The sequence below is a fragment of the Prunus avium genome, chromosome 6 (genome assembly GCF_965620075.1).
Source record: "Prunus avium chromosome 6, drPruAviu1.hap1.1, whole genome shotgun sequence".
NCBI lineage: Eukaryota > Viridiplantae > Streptophyta > Magnoliopsida > Rosales > Rosaceae > Prunus > Prunus avium.
Genome location: NC_142289.1, coordinates 13,854,028 through 13,873,215, shown reverse-complemented (window position 1 = coordinate 13,873,215; position 19,188 = coordinate 13,854,028). Strand labels below are relative to the sequence as shown.

General features: G+C 35.8%; 1 protein-coding gene across 1 annotated transcript; it reads right to left on the bottom strand.

Annotated features, from left to right (window-relative positions):
* Positions 1-7,313: 7,313 nt before the first annotated feature.
* On the bottom strand, positions 7,314-7,911 carry LOC148293732 (chaperone protein dnaJ 20, chloroplastic-like). Its single transcript, XM_088254104.1, has one exon. It carries the CDS (start codon positions 7,879-7,881, stop codon positions 7,360-7,362), a length of 522 nt encoding a protein of 173 aa, XP_088110230.1. The 5' UTR covers positions 7,882-7,911; the 3' UTR covers positions 7,314-7,359.
* Between the last annotated feature and the right edge of the window lie 11,277 nt (positions 7,912-19,188).

The window sequence follows — 19,188 nt, the reverse complement described above, 5'->3', positions numbered from 1 at the left end:
AGAAAATCTTGAATTGGTTGATGCACTTTACCACTAAATCCCACCAGCAGCCCTAGCTCATCTTCATGTCACCATGACCAAGCTTCCAACCAGAAATGATAGCTCATACCTAGCTCACCATGACCAAGCATCCAACCAGCACATGCTGAGGTCAGCATGACCAGCAACTTCAAGGGCTTACAACTTGGGCTTCTATTAATCAAATTAGGACTTTAAGCACTCTAAATTGAAGTTCAGAATGTCTTCTTTCCAGCCATATGTTATTTGGGCCAATCCAAGGTCGGAGGAAGAAGTTAAGGCCGAAACAAATTGCTAACTCATTTTCCGCGCTGATAAGATCCATCCTGAGCATGGTTCTGTGTTTGCTAGGTAACGGACTCCAGATTTATCCAATGGGGCTGAATTTTGGATATGTTATAGTACACACCAATTGGAGCAACTTTCATGAAGAATGTGGCCTCATCCGAGCTATGTAGGTTGCTGAAACAAAGCTTGCAATATGACCTACGGAACTGGACTGGCAGGGGGCTGTAGCCATAATGAATTTGTCTTTAAGCTCTTCATCAATTCATCCAAATTAGGCCTTAACATGCTTGAATTGCATGAATTATGTTCTCCAAAGCCATCATTGTTACCTAAAGCTCAATTAACTGAAAGATAAACACAAAAAGGATTAAAAGCACAAGTTTAACTCAAAAACATAACCAAATCATAAGCTAGAAGGGTAAGAAATAATATACAATTATGAACCGATCAAGAATCGCATTCCTCATGGGTAGATATATCCTCTGTGAAACGCCTCAAATAGTTTTTAAGGATTTCACTAATACTTTGCTTTGTGCTGAATAGGATCATGACATCCTTCCTCCTCTTCTGATTGCAGATGTACTGAGATATGAACATCTCACAGACAGGGACGGATCCAGGAATTTTTCTTCCAGGGGTCAACGTCTAAAAAGTTAAAAAAATTCTATACAAAATACACCCATAAATTTTTTTATATTAAAAAACCCTTAATTTATTCAAACTAACAGTAACTAACCAAAATAAAACCTCCTTGGCAAAAAATTAAAAAACAAACCTCAACAACTAATCAAGAAAAACATCAATATTCATCCCATAAAAATAAAACGATAAATTATCATTCATATATAAATCATTGAGAAAACAACATTACAAAACACCTATTAAATCAATCCACCATATTTTTATTAACTATATTAACCAATCCACAAAAGCAAAAACCTTATATTAAAATGCACAAAGATTCAACACTAAGGTAACAAACTTTAAACCTATCAACCTACTAAGAAATATTATAAACATTGCAGGACAGTCAACAATGTAATTTATCTCGGTTACAACTATATCGATGTATTGTGTATTAAAATGCACAAAAACAAATTATAAAATAGAATGAGCTAAAATTATGTAATAAAGAAAAATACATGAAAAGGAAAAAAAATGTAAAATAAAAAGTAAACACAAAGTAAAGAGCAAAAGGAACAAAGACAAAAATATATACAAAAAGAAAAAACTGAAATGAAAAAGAGGAGAAAAAGCAAGATTGGGAAAGAGAAAAAAACAAATTGGAAACAATATGTTTAATATAAATATAAATATAAATAAAAAGAGAAAAACAAATTGGAAACAGTACTGCGTTTGAAATGTCCACTGTATTGGGGATTGTGGGCTTTATCGGGTAGCAGCTCCATTGCTTGATGTTTCCCATGTTTATTTTAATATGTTTAATATAAATATATATATATATATATATATATATATATATATCATTAAATGAAACGGCGTCGTTTCTCCGTGAATCAAAAGACTAAAAAAGGAAGCGCTCTGCGTGCAATGCTGCTTGCTGCGCTGAAGTTGAAGTTGCTGCAACCCTTTGAGGCATTTTCTCGAACAGATGGCGGGCATGAATTGCCCAGCCATCTAGCCATTGCAGGGGTCAATTTTTCTTCCTCTAGAGGCGGATTCAGGAGTTGCAGGGGTCACTTGACCACCCTTGCTCCTCTGTGGATCTGTCCCTGCTCACAGAGTTGGGTGAAACTACTGATGAATCCTGGTTTCAGCTGTCTAAAACAAGTGAGAAACTTGACTTTGAAAAAGAAACGCATTCTATTATAATATTATAATAAAATATATATCCATTTCTAGTATTAGTATTACGAAGAAAGTATTATGAATAAATACTATAACATGTTTTTTAGAGAGAAAAAAAAAACCTAATTTTGGCAGTTGTCATTTTTAAAGGGAATTTTGCATAAATACAACATGTGCACAATACCACTTGGAATTATTATTTTTTTAGCAATATGACACCCATACTTTGCTATGCGTTGCAATGTACCACATGAAATATTCTGTTGAGTGATGAGATGGCCAGAGCGGACTCCACATTTTTGTTGACTTGGAAACCACATTTTCTCCACGTAGACCTAATCATGCTACATAGTAAAGGCTTGTAGGGTTGGCATTTTCAATCAAAAACCCACCAAACCAACCTTATCAAACCTAACTGATCGGTTCATTGTTTTTGCTCACATTTTCAGTTTCGGTCCACAAACTAAACCAAACCGATAAAGAACGATTCGACTCTTGGCTTGATTTCTCCAAACCATCAGTTCGACCAAACAGAACCGAAAATAACAAAAAAGGTTAAATATGTTAGAAGTTGGAGTCAGGAGGTTTTAAACCCCTAACCTCTAACTCATTTACTCAACTATTTACCACTACACCAATATGCTTCATTGTTGAAATTATATATTGCTAATGGATTTATGAGTATCATTCAGAGAAAATTAAAAAAAATATTTAATTGTTAAGAAACCCTAACATCACCCAAACACTATTATAGCCCTTAAGCTGCCTCTTCTTCCTCATCTCTCATTTCTGTGTTCTCTCTCTCTCTCTTCTTTTCTTATGTCTCTCGGTTCAATCGATAGTGGGCAAGCTAACGACATCGACGTCAGTGGAGGTCTCGTTTGTAGCATTCTGACCACCTTTAGTTTAGTTGCTGGTTTGTGTAACTGAACCGAACCCACCCCTATTAAAAGAGTGATAATTTTTTATTTCAAAATGTTGAATATCAAAATTAAAATTAAGAACAAAAACGGAAAAATTAAGAACCCTCCTAATCTCTGTTAGGAAATTTAATTGAGACATGGATTGATTACTATGGCTGGGTTTGATTCCTATGAAATCAAAAGGTCGATTCGTATGTCTGGGATTGATTACTATAACAATTAATTTAATTAAGACAGGGATTGATTACTATGGCTGGGTTTGATTTCTATGAAATCAAAAGGTTGATTCCTATTGCTGGGATTGATTACTATAACAATTAATTTAATCGAGATTGGGATTGATTTCTATGGCTGGGATTGTTCAGAAGGTTGATTACTATGAATATGAAATCAAACATATCACTTTTTTTTTTGTAATCGAGACAAGGATTGATTCTCTATGTTTGAAAAACCAAGAACTTGTACACTAAACAAAAAAATTCAACTTCTACATATCATGAAGATAAAACCTAACAAAGAAAATTGAACAAATAATACTTCGATTTAGTTTTGTTTAGGGGTGGTAGAAATCCATCTAACCCGGGCACGAGAATTGGCCAAGCACAAGAAGAATAGCGGCTGGGCTTCTCAACTACGGAGTTGGGCCGAATGAAGCTGGGAACGGATGAAACTAGGCAGCTGGGTTTTAGAGTCCCAGGGCTTTCGAAAACACGGCCGGGGCTTGCTAGATTGGAGCGGCCGACTATGTTGAATGATTGTGGCGGTTGTGTTGTTCAATGGATATAAGTGTGGCTGTATTTGGTTTCCTGGCAAATGGGGCTGAAGGGCTTTGAGTGGGAAGCTTAATTATATATATATAAGTATGAATATTTCGGCTGGGTATTTGGTTTTGAGCAGACAGGGCACATGGATCTCTTTGCAAACTGGGCTGAAAGTTTTTTGTCTTATTATATATATATATGAATGCAGCTGAGTTCTTGCAAATATGTGGTGCCCTCTTTACATTATTTTATGTTTATTTAATATATATTATATGGGTGGCAATATAAGAGAGATCGGAGGCCCAAGTTCAAGACACCGATCCGAGCCCAGATTTTCGGAGGATTATGTGCACGTGACGAAGACCTCACAAGGAAAGAAATCAAGGGATTTTTTTATAGTAACTCCGAGTGTTCCAAAGCAAGGAAGAATCAAGCATGTCAGAATATTTCAATCAATGCAATCCTATGGATTTAGGGAGGCCATGGAAGAAAAGAAGTTTTAAAAGAGTTGACATTTGGCCATTCAATGGCCAGCTCATGGGCTGACGAGTACCCTATATAAACCTCACCAAACGAAGATAGAAGACACACAACATCAGACAGGCAAACCTATCTTTCGTCTCGCACTTTTCTTTTCATAGACTTAGGATTTTATTTTCAAGCACCTAGTGTAGCGAGTTCTTCCTTTTTCTAGTGTAAGTTTCAATTCTTGTTCAATTTATATTTTTGTGTCATTTAGATTCAAGTTTATTTCCATTGCTTTGCTTTTCATTGTTATACACTTCAATTAAGTTTAATTTCAAGTCTATTTTATTTTATCGTTCTTATCGCTTTTATTTCGTTCTTGCTTTATTTATCGCTTTGATTTACTTTATTGCACTTTAATTCTTGCCTTTACGTTTATACACATTTAGTTTAATTGCATTATTTTTACTTAAAACCCTAAAAATCACAAAAACATCCGTACGAAACCTAACCATTCTCGAGCCCAAGGAAGTGAAAGAACCTAGGCCAAGAAGAGGTTCCTTGCTTGGTCGATCAATCATTTGATTAGAAGTTAGAAGTGCAACGCATCCATCCGCTCACATTCCATTCAAGCCCAAATTCGTGGCTTGTTGGTGGCACGCCCTGCATCCAAAAAAAGAAGGACCAAAAACTCCTTCCGTCAGCCTATCCAGCCGAAAAGAGGGAAACAAGTTTATATTATATAAGTTTCCAATACACAGGGCTTTGCTCACCACCATCCACAGAGCTTGAACAAAAGGTATAATCGATTGGTTTTCTTCGCTGAAATTTCCTAGTAGAGATTAGGAGAAAGGAAAATTGGGTTTTGCATGTGTTTGAGAGTTGATGGTGGAGAAGATGTAGGATTATGAGGGGGGAGAGTGGGATTTGCTGGGTTTTGCAAGGAATTGATGCTGCAATTGGAGAAGAGGAGAAGACGGTCGCAGGGAGAAGACAAAGACGCTCGAAGGCCAAGAATCTTTAAAAATTGGTGAAATTTTCTTACTTTACCACTTCCGTCCATTTTCATCCACAAAACCGTTAAGTTTGATGATGTGACATGTACATTTTAGTAATTTTAGATTTAAAAAAAAATTAAAATCCAAGTTAAATATGAAAAAAAAAAAATTTAAATTTTTTTTAAACTTTTTTTAGGGGTTTAAAAAAAATCATGATTCTGTGCTTTCAAGACTGAGGGTGCAACATTAATCAAACCCCCCACCATCATAGTCAAACTAGCCACAACCTCCACTGTCAACCCATCACCCAGTCAGACCACCTTCACCGTAAGAAGCACCAGCAAACCTCATTGTTACCTCTACCCAATCAACCCCATCTACACTATCAACATAACCACCATCCACACCACCCGCACTAAATCCAACTACCCCCATCCAATCGAACCCACTAGTAACTCCACCCATACCAAATCAAGCCACCATCATCAAACCCAACCAACCTACTGACTATCGACTAGTGAAATCGAAGGAAGATCCCCGAGAGAGAGAGAGAGAGAGAGAGAGAGAGAGAGAGAGAGAAGAGCTAGAAAGTTCGAGGAGGGCCTACTGGGTGCTTTGGGGATGAGGGTGACCGGGAAGAGAAGAGTGGAAAATGGAGGTAGGGGCTGGTGAGTTGACGGGAAGAGAAGAAAGGGAATATGGGGTTTGTTAACCCTAGAATTTTTAAAAACATTTTTTATATTTAATTTGGATTTTAAAGTTTTTTAATAGCTAAAATTACTAAAATCCACATTCCACTTGTTGATGGAAGTGGTAAAGCGAGAAAATTTTAGCAATTTTTAGAGATTCTAGAGGTTAAGGGAGAAATTTTCAATTTCAGTGGGTTAAGGGATTAATATAACGTCCTTATTTTTTTTTTTTGGTTTTGATTTGTGTGAGTTTGGAGCCTCTAGGGCACGCAGACCCAAATTGGTTCAAATAATAAGCGTTTACAATGGAAAGAGGCAGACAACACTCCCACAACTTGGAAGGCAAAAGGCTATGACCCAACGAAACTAACACATGAGGCCCACCTTCTATTTAGTAAGTTTGGGAAGACCCACACTTATAAAGAGTAGAAATTTTCTCCACTTTTCCAATGTGGGACTCGAGTTAATGAGTTTCATTCAAACTTCCAACAAAAGCTTCATCCTTTCAAAATATCAACCAAACCGAAAATCGTGTAACTAGTTAGTTAACATCATAATCAATTCATTTTTGTTGGATGATCTATGTTCGTTTGCACAATTTCGAAGATCAAACAATCTCCAATTTACTCATTATTTTTATAAGGATGATCGTTGAGAAGGTATGTAAATGGTGAATTGTTTTGATCATTGACCTACATTGTAGAGTGGCGAATGTGCACATTGTTTTTAAAATGTGTATATTGTGCATTAATCAGGCTTGACCCACGGGCTGTGTGGGTTGGGCGACAACACTGCAAGGCCCCAAAAAAAAAGGTCCTTCTATAACACATTTGAGCCCAAGAGATATAGTAGCAAAAACGGCCTTTTATGTATGTAACTTATGCTTTTTGGGCTTTATTCCAAAATATTTTTTCCATTTTTCTTTACTTTTCATATAGTGAGCTTCTTTTACATAAACTAACAAACTTAACACCTATGCCTGAAACTTTTTATTTTAATTTTTGTTCAAAATAAGGTAAACATTCAATATAAAAGGCCTCAATTTTTATTTTTACCTAGGACCTCCAAAATCAATGAACCGACCTTGGCATTAATGTTCGGTTTTTCATGTGAATGCCTGATGACCGAACCCATTGCCGGTCAACGAGCCGTGTAATTTTTGTCATTCCCAGTCGATGAGTACATGTATTTTCATGTAGATTTGGGCCGAGGATGATGTACTGATTTCTTCAGAAATTAAATTATTTTCTCATAAATGAAAAAAAAAAAAAAATCAGACAAAAGACATTAGCGCATATGGTGTTATTCAGATTAAAAGAATAGATGAAACTCTAGTGTCCATAGATAATTACAAACAGACAATACAAAAAGATTAAAAGAATTACATAAAATAATATAAAACAAAGTTCTACATTGACCGATAATTTTTCCTTTCCCTTCTGGTTTGAGACCTCTTATGCAATCCACGAAGTTGTTCTTCCCACACCTCCCTTTGAAACATGGATCTCTTTACCTCCATACAAAATCCCTCGACCCCTAACCCTACTGATGAACCCACCAAACCCAACTGGTAATCATACATTTCGCGTGAAATCGGGTCAGAAAGTGTTTCATAAGCCTTTTGAAGCTCAATGAATTTTCTTGTAGACTCCTCTTTTGCTGACGGAGGGCAAACATCAGGGTGGAATTTGCGAGCCATGCTTCTATAGGCTTTCTTTATGTCGTACAAGCCTACGTTGTTCTCAGAACCAAGAGAAAGTACCTCATAAAAGTTGGGCTTCTTTTTGTGCATTGCTAATCCATCAGCTCTGCAGGAAATGGTTTGAAGTTTAAAACTATGAGCTCTTTGCTTTGGCCTTGCTTTCTGCAGCATTGGAGCCATTTTTGCTACCTTAGGGTTGATGCTTTGCAATGGCAAAGACATTTCCATGTTTCTGTTTCTGTTTGAGAGAGAGAGAGAGAGAGAGAGAGAGAGAGACTGAATTAATGAAGAGTTGACAGCTTAGGTAGGAATATATTTATAGTGTAATAGCTGCCTCCTCTACATTTTTAAGTGTAGGCACGAAACGGGGTTAGATTTTTTTTTTTCCTTATTAAGACCGTTGAATGAAAACTTTGGCAGCAAGTTTATGTCATTGTATTTGTGTGGTGTTTCCTCGCAATTGTAGCTTGCTGTAGTATTTGACCATATCGTATCGATAATGCTTATAATATGTTTGTCTGTCCTCAGAAATTATTCAATTCAATGGACCGTCGCCTTAGTGTACAGATTAACATTAGGGGTGAGAATCGAGCATGTTTATCGTGTTCGTGTCGTATCATTTGGGACTAATGTATATCTTTAGTTGGTTGAACACTAATTAACTTTAACCCTATTGTTGATTGTGTTACTCATGAGTTGATCGTATCAAGTAATCACCAATATGAACCGTTAACTTCATTTTAATTAAGTTAAAGTTGTGTTATCGTATCGGGCTAAAAGTCTTCATCGCATATTAAAATTAGAATAATAATAATAAACGTGTTTTTTGTAGAAGAAAATTGACATTTTTCTGTTTAACAAATATACATTTTTCTAATTGCTTCATATATACAAGACAACGCTAAAACCAAATTTACCAAAGATTTATATTTGAAAACAAGTGGCGAAGACCATAGATAAACGGTTACAATTTTTTATTTCTTTTGTTCCAATCCTTCTGATTGTTTATAGCTGTCTCCACTCCTTTTTCTTTTCTCTGCTTCTCTTGTTTGCTTGCCAAGCAAGGAATATAAAACTTCCAATGGGGAGAGAAAATATATGGTCAATTAAACCAAAATTAATCGCATCATTAACAACGCCCTTTATATTCAAATTGATTAGCCATTGAATTTTTTATAGGATTCAATTTTCGTACAGATATTGTTGCACTGTTTCTGCCGGCCTGGCATATTTCTCAATATTTAAGTTTTCTTAGTGTCCTTTGATTAACTTTTTAAATTCCCATGATTATAAAAATAAATAAATAAATAGTAATTTGCCAAGAATATTTGTACGGAAATAAATCTTCTGCCAAAAAAAGAAAGTGATCAACTTTAATTAAGTGTTATTAATTATAAGCCGTGCAACATTTAAATTCCTTTTTTACTAGATTCAATGGACCAAAACTAAAATGAATTAGATTTCGTTGTAATTATTTAACTTAAATTCCTTGTTTTTGGTAACAATTTTTAATTAATTAGGAATCCATTTTAATTTATGCAATGCCTATGGACCTCTCTGTCTGTCCTGTACTCAGCAAGTCTCTATCTATTCGACCAAAACCCAAAACACAGATAAGACTTGATAATTTTTTTTAACGTTTAATATATCAAATCTTTTTTGTTCATTATAAGCTGCACATTAAAACAGCAAAGTTTTGTTTTCTAGCCATAAAACCATAACACTGTTCCATAAGAAAGTCCAATCATCACATGGTGGTGGTGGTGGTGGTGGTATATAAGTTATCAACAAAAGGTATTTGTTTATGTTTTGGTAGACTTTTGTTTTTCTTTTAATTTTTTACAAGCGGTATTGGGAGAGAGAAGAATCGAACCTAGAACCTCAGGTGTAAAGATGTTTCTTTCTTTTCGCATGCTCAAACAATAGGTAAATCCCCTTAACCACTTAAGCTACAAGCCTAATCCTTTGCAACGGTGGCTTAAACGGTTTATATTTAAATATTCAAATGTATATTGCCAGTCACCCATGAAGAGCAAAATTGTTAATGGGCCGGCTTCCCTTGGGGTCCAATTGCCAATAAATTACGGTGTGAATGCGTAGAAGCAGGAATATTCTCAGTAGAGCAATAGAAAATCTGTACAACGCTCTAGCTGTTATCTTCTTTTCCTGCATGAAAGAGAAGTTGCTCTGTTACCAACAAATTTTTAATAAGCTTCCAGTGATACAAAAGTATAGTTTGGGGCGGCAATTACCTATTTTTCTCTAGCGACACATATTCCATAAGAATTGTCCTGAAGAGTTCCAGATTCCATATTATGGGTTTGATTTTTTTTAGGACTATTGTTTAAAAAGACATATGGGTTTGATTTCTAAGTTTGATTAATGTATTTATTTATTTATTTTATACTTGGGTAATTTAAAGAAGGAGAGGAGGCAAAAGAGAGAAAGATGGAGAGAGTTTTACGGTTTTTTACTTTTATTTTTTTAAGATTAATAATTTTTCATAATTTATTTTATAATTTTTATATAATTTATGGGGCCTATCTACTCTCACGTTAGCAAATAACAGATTTGTGAACGGAAAGACTAACGATAGGTATGAAAGTGGTACGAAAATAAATTGTGTATGCGACTGAGACGAAGAAAAAAACTTGATTTATTGAACTTTAAAAGTCGGTAAACTTTACCATAGTAAAGTGAAAATTACCCTAAATAGTAAGTGTACCAAATCTTCGTCCCAGAAAACATGCATCAATTCTGCAAAGAACCAGATCGACAGAGCTTTTATTGAAGGCATGCAATTAAGAAAAGATTTAAAATACAATACCGTAGGGCCTTTGGTTCAACTGGGTCATCAGATATGAGGCCCAGAAACTTGCTGTGAAAAAATTCGCTTGAAATAAGCATGTAATTAAGAAAGAAATCACTATAGAAAGAAAGACCAGAAAACCTGAGAAAGACGTGTTACAAATTAAACCACAGTATAATTTTTGTACACAAAATGTGTTTCATGACAACACTTTTCTTGAATCAGCTTGAAGCAAAAAAAAACAAGGGATGAAAAGTTCACGGGATTCTATATGCTTCACCAAGGTTTGTGGAGTCCAGAACATTCCGAAAAGCACAAGCACTTTCTTTTATCCACTTTACCCATATAACCACAATCTTCGAAAAGCACTTTTTGAAAAAGTTCTGCTCGAAGCTACATCACCCATGGTGTGATGGAGGACAAAATGCTTGTGGCATTCCGGTCTATCTGCCTTGATGTTCCCATGAATCGAAGTAGCAAGAGTTTTCTCAAAAAACACAACAACAAAGCCCCGATAAAGAAAAAGAGATGGGGGTAAGTCGTTGTGGCTGTTCTAAGAACCAAAGAGCAATCTCAAGGCCCTCAAACCTTACCGTCAGCACCAATATCAAATTATGAAGTGTTTAAGTGCAGTCTAAAGGCTAAAAAGATATCAATCCAAATTGAGGCCGTTCAACGAACACTAGTCTAATTCCACACTCAAGTCAAGATATGAGTGAGGGTATGCAGTAGGCCTAAACCCACAAGGAGTTCATGCGGCCTTGCTCTTCCAAATTCCCACTGCTGGGTCATGCTCCGAGCATCAAGCTCATTCCCAAAAGATACTAAGGGAGCATCAATATGGCTTAATGGGTTTGTTCATCACAAGAGCCCATTAATCTCAAATCCTCAAAACCATGCTTGAGGAAAAAATACAAGTGTCAATGTCAATGATCGAATTAAGTTAGGCCCTGTTTGGGATTGTTTTTTTTCGCCAAAAACCTGCTTCACTTTAAAGTTAAGCAGTTTAAGGTATTTGGTAAAAATAAAATATCTCGATTATTTTAAAAGCAATAGCCTTTTGACAGCAGCTTTTAAAAGCAGGATATGAGCTGCTTTTCAAAGCTGCTTTCAAAAGAAGCAGAGATGAACCTTTAATGAATTTTTTTAATTCTCAAAATACCATCATTCATTTTAAAAAATAACATCACCTCCACTTCCTCATCCAACTGCACCACTTGCACCACCACATTCACTACCCCCACCCCCACCGCCACCACCACATCCTCCTCCTCCTCATCCTCCGACACCACCACCACAACCACCACCTCCTCCATTTCCACCACCACCACAACCACCATCACCACCACTATTACAACAACCACATCCTCCTCCAAAAACCTCCACATTCACCACCACCTCCACAACCACCACCACCACCACCACCTCCACAACCGCCATCCCCACCACCACCACCACTACCATAACCACCAACTCCACATTCATCACCACCACTACCTCCACTCCATCACTACCACTACCACCACATGATTAGTACATAACACTTTTAACATCAAGTTTATTTTAGTCATTATTCACAGTTACAACAATTTTATATTAAAATTTACCAAACGTTTTTTACACTGCTTTTTATATTAACAGCACTTTAAAAATATTGTTTACCAAACATGGAGATGCTTTACTTTATTACAGCTAATTATTTCAAAGCACAGCATAAGCAACTTTTTTTAAAAGTGATAGCAATCCCAAACTGGGCCTTAGTGGGTTCATCAAAATAGCTCATTAATTTTCTTTGACATTGACAATGAAAATGGTATAAAACCATTCCAAATTTTCTCATAGGTCATACCCATGCAAATTTCAATGAGATCAAATTCAAATCTCTCAAACACAAATTCTAAATTAGTGGGCCACACTTACCCATTAATTTTCAAATAATTGGAACTACGTTGGTTTGATCCAGTCAAGGGTACATAGGTAGTCTAGCATCCCACTAGACGCAATCGTAACCAAATTTGAATATCTGGTTTATCCTAACCAAATTCGCCCAAACACTTTTCCAAATGCAAATGTCAATTGTAGAAAATTAGTGGGTTCATCAAAATTGCTCATTATTTTTCTTGGACATTGACAATAAGAAAGATGGTACAAAACCATCCAATTTTTTCCCATGGGTCATCTATCCATGCAAATTTCAATGAGATTAAATTCAAATCTCTCAAACACAAATTCTCAATTAGTGGGTGGGCCACACTTACCCATTAATTTCCAACTTTTCTCATGGGTCATCTACCTATAAAAATCCTGAAATCTCCAAATTGTCTCAAAGATACAAATTCTCAATTAGTGGGCCACACTTACTCATTAATTTCCAACTTTTGTCACGGGTCAGCTACCTATGAAAATCTTAAAATCTCTAAATTGTCTCAAAGCCACAAATTCTAAATTAGTGGGCCACACTTACCCATTAATTTCCAAATTTCCGAACTACGTTGGTTTGATCCCTTCAAAAGGGTACGTAGGCAATCTAGAAACTCAATCTAGATGCAACCACCCAAATCTTAAATCCAAATAGAATCTCTGGTTTATTATTAGTCAAATTCGCACCAAACACAATTCAAAATCAAATCCCTGTTTTATTAAGCTAAATTCATTCAATACAATTCAAGTCAAATTTCCCTCGCAATGAGTCATTCATTCTTTGCGATTCTTTAAACTACTAGTGGCTTGATTTCCGCAAGAGATACGTAGGCATCCTGAGGTTCTACTTAGAGGCAGTCGTTAAACCAAACACACACATTCTGTTTCTTTATTATGAAATCAAAGGGTGTTCCCTTGAAGCAAGGAATTGTAATTAAAAAACACCACGTCTCGAATGGGTTGAACCTAAAATAATAAAACCTCATTATTTAATTAGTTCTGGTGAAATTATGTTGGGAGGTTCACATTTTTCTTCAACAGATTTTAATCATCATAATTCTCTTATCGTTTAAATTCAAATATAATTAGAAATAAATCACTCTAGTATTTGATAGATTAACAATACTCTATTTACTACTGTACTAATTTGAACTTGAAATTAATCACATCACGTAGTAAAGTAAAAATTACCCTAAATAATAAGTGTACCAAATGTTGTCCCAAAACACATGCATCTAAGTAAAACTTACCCTAAATAATAAGTGTACCAAATCTTGTCCCAAAACACATGCATCAATTCATAGAGACTCATTTTATTTGCGCGCTCTAATTCTGAGATGCTAATTAAGCACATTGGTTCTGCAAAGAACCACATCGGCAGAGCTTTCATTGAAGGCATGCAATTAAGAAAAGATTCAAAATACATTACCGTAGGGCCTTTGGTTCAACTGGGTCATCAGATACATTAGGCCCAGAAACTTGCTGTAAAAAAATTCGCTCATATAATTAAGAAAGAAATCACTATAGAAAGAAAGACCAGAAAACCTGAGAAAGACTTGTTACAAATTAAACCACAGGATATATATAATTTTTGTACACTAATAATTCATGTACCCAAAATGTGTTTCATGACAACACTTTTCTTGAAGCAGCTTGAATTAAAAAAAAAGGGCATGAAAAGTTCACGGGATTCTAAATGCTTCACCAAGGTTTGTGGAGTTGTCCAGAACATTCCGAAAAGCACAAGCATGTCTGTCCTGCAGTTCTTTTTATCCACTTTACCCATATAACCACAATCTTCGAAAAGCCGCACTTTTTGAAAAAGTTATGCTCGAAGGTACTTCCTCCTTTACAAATTATTATTGGTGTATATGTTTGTTGGGATGAGCTGCAGAAATAAGAGGCCATTGAGATGACACATGGTGAATTCATAGCATTCCATTTTGTTCTACACCAACCATCTTGAGCACTTTCTTCCTGACAGTTTCTAAAGACAATTGTATTATGTGTGTGCTTTCTTTTTCATTGGAAATTTTGGTGAAATGCAAAGAATCAGGATTGAGGCCCCTACAATATCCAGACATTTCACGTCAAGAAACTTCCTTTCCATAATATTAGCATGCTACCCTAAAAATGTTAAAAATTCGCCATTCATCGACGTGATGATTGGTGTTGCGACAAGCCTCAAGAAAATTTGCAAATTATAAGAAACAAATGGAAATTAAGAGAAAAAACCAATTACTTCAATTTGATTGAGACATTATAGAAGAGGTGGTCCAAATCGAACGAAGATAATGCCATGTTCAAAGGGCCACTCTAGAACTTTTTCCACAGTAGAAAGCAAGGAAGAACTAGTAGTCGAGAAAATTGTACAGAGAAAGAATATTCACGTCACTTAGACTCCTTCAACCTCAAGAAAGCGAATGTGGTTTACTAGCACGGCATTGTGGGGGTGACGGTGGGGTCTCTCTCCCTCTCTTACTAGGGTTTTGTTAGGGTAGAGATGCCATTTCCATGTACGTTTTGGCCACTCGATGTGCTCGGTGCTCATTTTACCACAAACCCTTTTTGGGGGCTAGTGGCTTGCGTCTTTTGGATATATGTATATCACATGATCCTGACAATTCCAATTGATTGCATGGCCTTCATTTCATTGCAACCTATTGCATTATTGGCTCACACCTTTTATACACAAAAAGAAAATGCATCTGATTTCCTCCCGTATTGTCTCTTTTTCTAATCATGGTAAATTTTATTTCATTTTATTTTAATTTTCCTTCGGATAAACTTCAACACTTATCAGTAAGTAAACATGTTCTATGTATAGTCGGGTTGTCTGCCACCAATAATTTAGTAAGTTGGGTTAATTTCCAGCAAGCACTTGATAAATTTTGACTGGTTGTTAAAGAAAATCACATTTTATCAAAAAAGATATAAAAATAATGACCGTATTAAGGGAGAAGAGATTCGAACATAGACTTCGAATAAATGATAACCATTCGAGTTACAAACTTCTTGTATTATAAAATTTATTATTAACAAATGATTTGAGTGTAAAAAAAACAGTTGAAAAGAAAAATGATTGAGAAAAGTTTCCATTTCAGTGGTAAATAAAAAGGAGTTTCCATTTAAGACCCCCTGAAGCACTTTTTCGAATAAGAAAATTCAATTTCTCACTTTGGCAGCCACATATCTGTGGAAGGGCCGACTAGTGCGCAGTGCAAATGGACAGATTCCAAGTCTCCGTCACTCATTCGGTTCACACACGGGCCACTGTCGTCGCCACTATTGCACTTCGAGCGCCTTCAGAGTTCGGGTCCTACCTCGCAACGTGTACAAATCCATTTTCTCCATCTTCCTTCCCACCTACCAGACCGTACTTACTTGTGGTTCTGTGGACACCCACACCCTATTTGAAATAAAATTAGAATTGTTTTTTTTTTGTCAAGATAAGTTTCATTAATAAGAAACAGATCATTACTCCTTCAGGCACGGTCTTGGATTTGAGTCATAGTATCCGTGTATTGTGTGTGACTTTAGTATACTATCTCCTCTCTCAATAAGAAAGGTCCTAAAAAAGAATCAGATCATTACAAAATGGGCCAATACATAACAGCTAAGGTCCAACATATTACAACATAACAAAATAAAATAAACTGAATCAAGCCCAATATTACCACAAGCCCTAGGAACCCTACCAAAAAAGATTATAAAACACCAATCGTCGCCCTGATCATTGCCGGCACCGCCAAGTTCATCACTACCCCAACCACAAGAACATGGGTTTGTGAAGACACTTGAAAGAACCGACCGATGAGAATGGGGTGAAATCGGATCATACTCATATGGACAAAAAATAGATCCACAAGGATCAAAAACTCCTAAAAACGTGATGGAGGACAAACATGAGGGAGCTAAAGTCGGTGGAGAACTCAACAATAGCAAGGGGAGCAACAAAAGCTTGGATATGAAGGAGGGTTTGCCAATTTAGGCTCCAAGAGAAAACACCCATGAATAATGGGAAGGAGTCAACCATAAAAACTCTTACAAGGGAGAGAGATATAGCTCTTACAAAGGAGAGAGAAACTCTCACACATAATATAGAAAACTCTCACAAAAGGAGAGTAAAAAGAAGAACAAAAGTGATGAGAGGAGAAAATGAGAGGAGATGGGAGGAAAAGAGGGGATGAGGAGAAATGATATCATCCCCCCTCAAAGAGTGTTACAATTAGGGGTAAGCACAGTCTGATTCGGTCCAGTTCTCACCCCAAATCGGAATCGAAACTGGCATTATTTATCTAGTCTGATTCAGTTTTGTTTTGATGAAAAAATAATCCAGTCCGGTTTGCTCATAAGCTAGCTTTTTGGACTAGATTTTTTTTTTTTTGGGTTGAATTTTTGAATTTTTTTTTACAAAACCCAACAATAATATATATTTTTTTGGCTTCAAAATTCACAAATTGCCCAATTTCATGCAAAGTGAGGTGATTAGGCCTATAAAAGAGAGGTGATTTGGAATTGGGCTTGAAGAAAAATTAGTTATAGGCTTAAATATTTTATTATAAAATTATAAAATACACAGTCGGTACGGTTCGGTCCTGTCTCTATAAGAACTAGAATCAGAATTGGACCAAATTAATCAGGTTCGATTTTTGGTCAACTCGGTCCAATTTTTTTTCATCCCGATTTTTCCCCCTTTTTTAGGCCCAATTCGGCTTGGTTCTCTGGTTTGAATACCCACCCCTAATTGTGGCGACGGAGGGCTATTCGGGAGAGGGGTAGGGTTCTCACTTTTTAGGACCAACCAACAACATCTAATAAAATTAGAAATGGTTGAAATAAAACCAATGTATAATTATAATTGAGTGCTACTATTTCCACCCACCTGTCTTATTTTCCCACCCACCTTATTTTCAAAATTTTAAAGACAAATTTACTCCTTTGTAAAATGACTTATGAGGACAACTCTTTCAATCTCTCTCACACGCACCCACACCCATATTTTCATTTTCATTTTCATTTTGTTTGAAATCCACACACATCTTCATACCCAACCCACCAAACAAAACGAAGTCAACATCTTTATCTCCCTGTGAACCAGAAGAAAACCTAAACTTACAAACTCATAACCCCAATTTTATTTTCAGTCACACATAATCCAATCGTTTTTCCTTCTTCTCTAACTCTAAAGCTCAAGTAGTCCCATAATTACATCGACTTTGAGCTTTTGGGCAACTCTAAAACTGACATAAACCCATGGTCATTTCCTTTTCTTCCTTCGTCTCTTTCTTTCCTTTTAATTTCAAACTCAAACAACACCTCTCTTGTAGTCTTGGAAATTAAAAATAAAATAAAGCAAATGTGTTTTCATTTTTTGGAACAGATGGAGTAATCAATGTGAGTTTTTTTTTTTTTTTTTTTTTGTGGTTGATAGGAAGGGGAGTGTTTTTTTCGTTGGCAGTAGAAGGAGAGTTTTTTCTTTGGTTGAAGAAGGAGAGTTAAATGTTTGTAAGGTCATGGTGTTGACTGTTGGGTTTTCGCCAGAGGAGCAGGTTGGGGTGGGGGGAGGGGGAGGAGAGGGCAATTGAGATGGGTATAGGCTAATTGAAGAATTTTTATTTTTATTTTTATTTTTATTTTATTGTAATAGCAAATATGGAAATACAATTAAATGGTATTTTAGGAATAATGGTGGGTGGAAAGATAAGTTTGTGTTTATTCAAATTTATATGGTGGGTGGGAAGATAAGATGGATGAGGAAATAGAATAAGGGGGTGGAAATAGCAGCACTCTTATAATTTAGTATGACTACACGTAACTAACCAACTCTTAGTACAGTGCTACTTTCCCCATATTATCGGAATAGGTAGCAAGCTCAAAATTTTCATAATATCACTTGGAAAAAAAAAATTGGACTATGGAATTAAAATTTATTTTTTGTACAGAAAAGTGGTTTCTTATCAGTAAGAAGGTTAATATTTTCATAAAATTACCTTTCATTTCATTTTTTCTTGAGTGGTTTTAGTTTTTTTTTTTGGTGGACAGGATATGGTTCTATTTAGACCACTATTTCATTTTTTCAGTTTTTTTTTTTATACCTTTTAACAATATTTTATTTTATATAAATTTTTCTCTCAGGAAATGAAAATTAAAAAAAAAGTCAAAATGGCGGCAATGGACACTTTCAGTGGCGGATCCACCCAAGAGTGAGTGAAGACTATAACCTCTACTCGCCTTTTTGATACATATGAAGTCCCTAATATCTCTATTGAATCTTTGTTTTAGTTTGGTGCCATGGAGGCAAGGTGTTTGACAAAAGTCCATACGAAGGGGTAAAATCTTATACATATCTTATGTACACAACATGTTGGTTGTCTGGTTTGGTGTTCATGACTGAATCACGGTGTGATCAATTGTTTGATTACTTCAATTTGGATTTTACTGATCTACCTTTTGGTTTACCATCTTCATTTTCAATATAGAAATTAGAATATACATATGATAGGTGGTGCTGTTGTAGGCTGATTTCGTAAAGGATATAACTTGCCTCCTTATCTGTAAGGAGATACTCCTCTTTCCTACAAATAACAGTTTGATACAAGCAAAAATAATTCATCAAAAACACAAAAAGAAAAACTTCTGCACACATGTCACACTACTATTGACAGGAATATAAGAGCTCTTACTTACCTGGTAAGGAGAGAAGTATATTTCTTTGGTAAATGCCTTGGGGTTTAGGGCCTTGGACGTCTACATTTGCCCCCAAACATGATAAGATCTTGATTCCGCCACTGAACACTTTCATG